The following is a 7,821-nucleotide window of genomic DNA, read 5'->3' as shown; positions in this document are numbered from 1 at the left end:
TAGTATAGTATAGTATAGTATAGATAAGTATATCATGCAATATGTTTAAATGATTTAATATTTATTTCATGCTTTGCAAAATTATCTGATACATAATTTAATAATTATTAAAAATGATAAATTAAACAGAAAAATGTATTCAAAATACATTTTAAAATTGCTCTAAATTTTTACTCTAATATTTAGCGAATGAAAGTCCTCTGAAAATGGTGGAAATAAGAGATTGTCGATTGCAAATAATTGGAGAGCCATTCAATGAACGACCATTGTCTTTTGCCGCTCGAAGATATTCACCAATAATTGATAAACTCAATATTGGGTAAACATTTTCAGTTTAAATTAAAGTAATCAAAATTTAGACTTATTTTCAGCTTAATTTTTATAATTTACATCTGTTTCTGAAGTTACTAAGCAAATTAACTGAATAAAAATGATATAATTATTCTAAATGTTTAATTTAATTTTTATTTTATTTTACAGAGTAAAATTTGTAAATGAAAAACAGAATTTTGAACACAATATATAAAAGCTCACATTATTCAGAAAAAATAAGTAAAAATAAATGATAGAAAAATATGATATTCTATTTAAAGGTATGCTTAATGAAAACTAAAAATATGCTTTTAAATTGTCTCACAAGACTATTTTTAGCATACAAATGACAGCACAAATGACACGCTCACAATTGTTATTGATTTCTATCGTTATATCCGAGTTTTAAGATCGCTATAAAAAGTGTTTTTCATGTATACGACATAGCCGAACCAACCAAGGATAAAATTTCTGTCGCAATAGCTGAGACATCGTTATAACCGAGATCGTTATAAATGAGTTCTACTGTATTAGTCACGGTAATTCTGATAGTCAGTTTAATCCGCCACACTTTTTAAATTCGCTTAATAGTATGCAGAAAAATTAAAATCCTTTTAAATTCAAATTCCGTTTAACTGAATGATAATAAGATATTGTTCTTGGCCGGTGTATTCTTTTCTACACGATAGTTAATATGAAGTTCAAGTGGACTGTAAAATTAACCCGCGGTGGACTCGTTTTGAACCACTAAGTTTTATATTGAGTTGTACAGTTCCTGATTTGTATCCGCATCGTCTACACAATCGATTTACAACCTGTAATCTCAAATGATTGCAGTTACGTTTAGCGTGTCCAGTCGCTTTCAGGTCTTTCAAATATAGAGGCCCATAAAAACTATTTTGAAAGGGAATAACAATGCTTTATTTAACTAAAGACAAACTATACAAACAACGGCACACAAGAAGAATACACAGATGACAATACTAAGGTCATCTCACGGTTACAGCTGTAACGACCCGCTGGGCGGGGTCGTCTGGTTCCCTTCCTCCGGGTCCGCTCCAGTTCGCCCGTTATCACTTTTGGCCGGCTCATCTTCGCTCGCGCGGTCTCGTCTTTGTGTTGCCATCTTCCATGTTCATATCGTCACAGCACTCGCACTCTACGCTCGCCAACTCACTCACTAACTCACTAACTCCCTGGATGGTCTCCGCCGCTCCAATATATAGAAGTATTTCTCCGCAGGGGGCACCGGGGTTGCTCAACTGAAATTTGATCCCTCCATTGTCTTGCTGCCAATCCGCCGGCTTGTGGCCCTTCTATAAATCAGCGGCTTGTTACGCGGCGGCTTTGATCCGCTGCCCCAACGGACGATCAGCGACCGGCGGGCCATTGGGTCAATGACTGAACGACACGCCGTACAGTAATGATCGTTACACTACTCCCCCCTTTATTACGAGCACGTCCCGTGCTCGTCCCACGGGTCATGTATGAAGTCTCGCAGCCAGGGGGGTCTCCGGGTCTTCCTCTTTTCCCGTGGTTTTTGCTGTTCTTCCCGGGGCTGCCGCGAGCCGTGGTGCGGCTTCAGCCGGTCGAAGTGAACCACTAGTCTCTGCCTTCTACCCTTCATCTCCTTCACTCGGTACGTATTCCAGTCCAGTTTCTTCTGGACTTCGTACGGACCATCCCAGTACGCTCCTAGCTTGGTCTTGTCCGGGACTTGCATCCACACCTGGTCGCCTGCCTCATACACGGGTCCGTGGGCTTTTCTGTCCTTCCAGAACTTCTGGCGCCGTTGCTCGCGGCCTGCCCTTTCCCGGACCGCTTCGTGGAGCTGCATGGGTGCCTGGGGCTTCTTTGTCAGGACCGCGCGCAGCACACGTCTGGCATGCCCTGCACCAGTCCTCGACGTCTTCCCGTTGCTGGGGCCAGTAGTATCGCTGCCGTACCTTTGCCAGCGTCTTCGCCACGCCCAAGTGGTCCCCCGACTGCTGGTTGTGGATGGCGGCCAGTATCTCCGGGATCCTCTGTCTCGGGATTACCTGTAGCAGCCGCGTCTCGCCCGTATCCGGGGTCTCCCACTTCCGGCATATGGTCCCCTCATGCACGACTATCCGGTCGCGCTGTGACCAGAGGCTTCTCAGCAACCGGCTACCCTCTGGGGCCACCTGTGGCCAAGTCCTCTGCGTGCTCCACTTCCGGATCTGCTGGAGCTCTTTGTCACTCTCTTGCCACTGCTTGATAGGGTTGGCCGCATCCAGCTTCACAGCCCCCCCCGGGTACCTCAGCAGGGTTGCACTCCAGTCCGCCCTGCTTACAGCCGCGCCGTGACAGCGCGTCCGCATTCTGTTGCTTCTGTTCGGATCGATGGATGACCTTTCCGTACTTCCGGTGTAATCTGCGTAGGGTCTGCCGATTCTGCGCGGAACACTCCGCTCTGTCCACCAGAACGCGTTCACACGCTCCTAGCTCACCGCTATCGTTCTCCGGTACCTCCTCTACAGTCTCCTCCCGTGGCACTTCCTGAGGACTTGCCGTGATGCAGGCGCATCCGATGCCGGGACGCGTTGCCGGGGCTGGTTCGTGGGTGATCTGAACCCTCGAGCCGTCCGTCATGGTCATCTCGCCTGCTTGCCAGTCGATTAGCTTGACGTACTGGTCAAGGAAGTTCATACCCAGGATCCCTGGTTCGACCAAGCTTTCAACAATGGCGACGTGAATGCGCCCCCTGCAGCTTCCCACCTGCAGCGGCAACGTCCCCTGGCCGCAGAGGCGCACTCGTCGCCCGTCGCCGAGCAGGATGGAGCCTCCGGCGGCTTCTAAAGGTTCTCCCCCGGTGGACTTGTGCCAGGTCGAGAGTGGCACTACAGAAACAACCGCCCTGCTGTCCAGAAGGAGGGAAATCTCCAGCCCGTTTAGCTTACCTGCGACGGACGGCGCATGTCCAGCTTGAAGCTCCGTCATTGCAAAAAGACGGCGATCCCCGTTTCAATTATTCAGGGCACGCGCTGGCCGGGTTCGGGTCCGAAGCTGGGGGCAGTTTCGCCGGAGGTGGTCCAGGCTGCCACAACGGAAGCATCCGGGTGCAGTCCTGGGGGCCGTGGCGCCGCTCGTTCCAGCTGTTCCACTTTCTTGGCCAGGTTGCCCATCTCCCTTATCATGGCGTCGATCTTCTGGGCCATCTCCGTCTTCTCTGTCCTCGCGACGCCGGCTTGGGGCTGTTGCTTCTCCTGGTAGTCGTCCTTCACCTGGATTATCCTGGTGGCCAGCTTTCGAGCTTCGGTGAGGGTCGGCAATTCCTGCAGCCGGATCGCCCGATAAACTTCCCTCGACGTTACCCCACCGCTAAAACGTGTCACAATGTCGCGCTCCGAAACACCAGCTCTGCGTCCCAGCTCTGCCACCTCCTGGGCGAATTGCTGGATGGATTGACCTTCGCGTTGCTGCAGAGTGTGGAATCGGTCGGTCAGCATCGCCGGTGACCTTTTGAGACCGTATGCGTTTAGCAGCCGTTTCTTCAACTCCTCGAAAGAGTCATCCGTCGCTTGTCCGGGCGGGTAGAGCTCACGGCGCACCGGATCAGTCAGCAGGTATCGTTCGACAGCTCCATAGTCCATCGTTGGTACACCGCTGGCGCGGAAGAAGTCTTCTAGCTTTTTCAGCCACTCTTTTGCATCCATTTCCGGGCCAAATGCCGGAGGCGGGCAAAAGTATGCGCCGCGTGTAAATACTTGTACGGATTCCTGGACAGGCCCCCCATTGTAACGACCCGCTGGGCGGGGTCGTCTGGTTCCCTTCCTCCGGGTCCGCTCCAGTTCGCCCGTTATCACTCTTGGCCGGCTCATCTTCGCTCGCGCGGTCTCGTCTTCGTGTTGCCATCTTCCACGTTCGTATCGTCACAGCACTTGCACTCCACGCTCGCCAACTCACTCACTAACTCACTAACTCCCTGGATGGTCTCCGCCGCTCCAATATATAGAAGTATTTCGCCGCAGGGGGCACCGGGGTTGCTCAACTGAAATTTGATCCCTCCATTGTCTTGCTGCCAATCCGCCGGCTTGTGGCCCTTCTATAAATCAGCGGCTTGTTACGCGGCGGCTTTGATCCGCTGCCCCAACGGACGATCAGCGACCGGCGGCCATTGGGTCAATGACCGAACGACACGCCGTACAGCAATGATCGTTACACAGCCACTTTTTTAAAAATATTAATTTTTATTGTCGATTCTTAGGTTTTATTTTCAGTTTGAATCTGTAACAAATATACTTTAAGGTTGACAGCTGGAAAATAGTAAAAACGTTTTTTCAAATTTTTTTTATTTTTCATATTATGCCATATTTTAAGAATAACGGTGTAGTAAATTGTACATTAATGTCTAAGGTTAATGACACATTTGTATTATCTTACTTCAGATTACTGATTTATGTTTTTCAGATTACTGAATTTAGTGAAAGAACGAAAAACTGAAACCTTAAAAGATAAATGGTGGAATCGGCATCCAAACAGAACATTTTGTCAATCTGAAGTGGTTAAGTCAGGCGTAATATCAATGGAAAGTATTGGAGTGTTATTTTTATTTTTATTAGCCGCAACAATTATTTCTGCACTATCTTTATTTTTGGAATTTATTTACATTTCTTATAAGAAAAAAACATTAAGATAATTTTTTCAACTTGAATAGCTGATGCTCATGTTCAATATTCTATGCATAAAAAATGTTTTTTTGAGAAATTTCATTGATGGAATTGTGCTGATGAAAAGAACAATTCATTTGAAACCTGATAATCACTATACTGTACTACTGTGCTCACATATATAGATATAGTTGAGTGTGTCGGTGTGTGTGAGATAATACCTTGCGTGCTTGTAAACAGAGTTCTGCAATTTGTTTGTGGTGCTTCTTTCAATCCTCTCTCTAGCCGTCGTGTTCATTTTACCTGATCTTACGTCTGTTGTCTCGATTTACGTGATAATACAGATCAACTGACTGTAGCAGAATTTCTGTCACAGCAAGAGGGTCGGCCACCGCCTCTTTGTTCTTGGCTGGGTGTTCACCGTCCGAGTTGACCTGATGCACAACTACTTATCTTGACGAAGACGTATGTAGTGAATGATTTAAAATTAAATAAAAGCATTTTAAAATATAGCTTAAGAATGCTTAAGAGCTTATGGGTCCAGCGAAGACAAATAAGGGTAACAACCAGAGTTCTGACCTGAGACTGGGAAAGGTTGGATACGAATAAGAATATATCACTTCCAGTTGTACCTCACACGCATATTCCAGAAGTTCTGGACATAGTCCACAACCACGCGACTGAGGACCAAGGGAGGTTGTGAAAATATTGAAGAAGGTGTGACAAGGATTGTATTGGCCGCAGCAGAGGTAGGATGTCAAGCATTGGTGCCGTACGTGCGAAATGTGCGCCAGCCAGAAGCTGCCTCAGAACAAGGATCGTCCTACCATGCAGATGCATGAATTTTCAACATGCAGCGTGGCTCATGAATCGTTCTTTCAATATTAAGCAAATGCTTATTACTTATTCTCGATATTACGCAAAAATATTGCCTATTCCTCATATCAGGCAATGCTTATGCTTATTATCAAGAATAGGCAAGAAGAGCTTCCTAATAATAGGCAACTTTCAACACTAAGCGTAACATATCGACCGAGTGTTGCTGTACTACAGGACTCGTATTCACTACACTACAGCCGCAATTCCTAGCCGAATAATCTACGGATGAGAGATAGGACTGCTTGTAGACCTTATGTAGGGGGAACCCTACGCAACGACGCAATAAAGCACCAGCACTGCGTCCAGCAACTCAGCCAAAATATGGACTGTCTGCACGCAGCGGTACGTCAGAAAACCGACATGGAACAAGGACGCTAGAAATTTGGTACGATGAAGCACCCAAGAGTCGAAGTTCGAACATGGAAACAGAATATAGCTGCAGTCCAAACTTGGCCCGAATTGGGAAGGACCTTACTGAATATTAAAGCTACCTGATGGATGCTCCTTTGATGAAGGCCGTGAAAAATGAAGGCCCCAACTACTAGGGAACTGACGACGTACAGCCAGGTTCTGAGATGCAACTCTCGTAAGAAATGCAGCGGACAGAAACGCTCTTCCAGAAGGGGGAAATAATGTAACGCCCGGAAGCTCAGGGCATTATCTCATTTGATAATTGCTTTTAAAGGTTTGCCTGCTGTGGATGACAAGAACAACAAGCATGCCAAGTATGCAACAGACAAGTTTGCCTCCGCTGCACAACATGAAAAAACGCAGCTGATTAATAATAGCAAAGAGCACACGCGTTACATGTTACACAAACTTTAGAATATGGCCAGTGTTTTCTGTTTACATGAGTAATTTTACTTTGTACGCGCTGCTTTCATGAACAAAGCACATACCGCAACAGCAGGCCGTCGTAACTGCAGAATCGCGAAAGCAAGACAACAACAATAAAAATTAAAAATTTCTATTCTGTTAATTTTAAATTCTGCAATTGAAACTTTGACCTTTGTCTTACCTTCAATTTTAATCACCTTGTTGTTTTTCAACATCTGCCTTGGCATCATCGTGAATAAATTGAAATTGTTGACGCTGCATTCACAATTTTTCATACGAATTCTGAAATTTTACCCAAGAGTTCTGTTAGCCTTAGTGCGTGAAACACTTGCTGAAAACTGCTTGCTACTGGACCACATCTGGACAGCTCACAAAACGCAAATTCAGAAGCTGACTTCCCTTAAATTGTCACTTTCATGAGTATGATTTTATTCCAAATTTTAGTCAGCCACTGATCGTTAAGCTGCACTTTATGCAGTAAATGAGATTAAAAGAATAGATTGCTAATACAAGAAACAGTTGCAGCACAGGGTAATAAACTGTATGTAGAATGAACTATTTTCAGTTATTCTTATGCAATTATTATACATCTCCATAAACAGCATTGTTTATTCAACATCAAACGCTTATATACACAAAAATAAAATAATAAAATGAGCAATAATAGATCATGATGTTGATGGACATGAATTTTTATTGTTGACAGAATTTGTTAATCTATATGTCACAGGAATTGTTTCTTTATTTAACAAAATTCAAATAACTGTTTCAATATTTCAAGAATTAAAGGATGGTTTCGAGCTATGCTATTTGAATAAGCAAGAAATGCAATGAAAAACTGTGGGAGTACCATAATGTTAAAGATATTTTTTTGATGATTTTGTCAGGAACAAAAAAATGTTAAGCGCAAATATGAAATTTTTTTGTGCTGTCATATATATTCATATTTATAATTTGATAACTGCAATTTGTTAATGAATGCTTCCATAGATAATTTTCTGGAATCGCAATGTTGTTAACTAAAGTTTTTCTTTTTTTGATTATAATGTAAAATTTTCTTATGAACTCAAATTAACAATTTGCTCTAATTTTGATGAATTTTTAATTTTCTTAAGGTTTTATCGCAGTATAAAAGTCTCCATTGAGATTAACAGAAATATTT

The 7,821-nt window shown here is 44.2% G+C and overlaps 4 protein-coding genes across 4 annotated transcripts; all 4 read right to left on the bottom strand.

The window, feature by feature from the left end:
* Positions 1 to 372: 372 nt before the first annotated feature.
* On the bottom strand, positions 373 to 1,438 carry Tsp_07139 (conserved hypothetical protein). Its single transcript, XM_003381403.1, has 4 exons — positions 1,329 to 1,438; positions 1,036 to 1,206; positions 770 to 857; positions 373 to 420 (listed from the first exon to the last, which is right to left on the bottom strand). Exons 1-4 carry the CDS (start codon positions 1,436 to 1,438, stop codon positions 373 to 375), a joined length of 417 nt encoding a protein of 138 aa, XP_003381451.1.
* Positions 1,439 to 1,762: 324 nt separating this feature from the next.
* Tsp_07140 (hypothetical protein) lies at positions 1,763 to 4,154 on the bottom strand. Its single transcript, XM_003381402.1, has 3 exons — positions 3,315 to 4,154; positions 2,593 to 2,964; positions 1,763 to 2,143 (listed from the first exon to the last, which is right to left on the bottom strand). Exons 1-3 carry the CDS (start codon positions 4,152 to 4,154, stop codon positions 1,763 to 1,765), a joined length of 1,593 nt encoding a protein of 530 aa, XP_003381450.1.
* A 1,978-nt stretch (positions 4,155 to 6,132) lies between these two features.
* On the bottom strand, positions 6,133 to 6,920 carry Tsp_07141 (hypothetical protein). The gene is given in 4 exon segments (XM_003381401.1): positions 6,133 to 6,296; positions 6,314 to 6,470; positions 6,722 to 6,840; positions 6,857 to 6,920. The coding sequence occupies 4 exon segments, from the start codon at positions 6,918 to 6,920 to the stop codon at positions 6,133 to 6,135; spliced, it is 504 nt and encodes a 167-aa protein (XP_003381449.1).
* A 710-nt stretch (positions 6,921 to 7,630) lies between these two features.
* On the bottom strand, positions 7,631 to 7,657 carry Tsp_07142a (histone H3.2; the record flags this gene model as incomplete). The annotated part of the gene is made up of 1 exon (XM_003381400.1): positions 7,631 to 7,657. A coding segment is annotated over one exon (27 nt), but the record flags the coding sequence as incomplete, so codon positions are not given.
* Between the last annotated feature and the right edge of the window lie 164 nt (positions 7,658 to 7,821).

The sequence above is a fragment of the Trichinella spiralis genome (assembly GCF_000181795.1).
Source record: "Trichinella spiralis strain ISS 195 chromosome Unknown Scfld1, whole genome shotgun sequence".
In the NCBI taxonomy this organism is placed as follows: domain Eukaryota; kingdom Metazoa; phylum Nematoda; class Enoplea; order Trichinellida; family Trichinellidae; genus Trichinella; species Trichinella spiralis.
The sequence above is the reverse complement of the archived record's forward strand: the minus strand, read 5'-3'. Positions and strand labels throughout refer to the sequence as shown.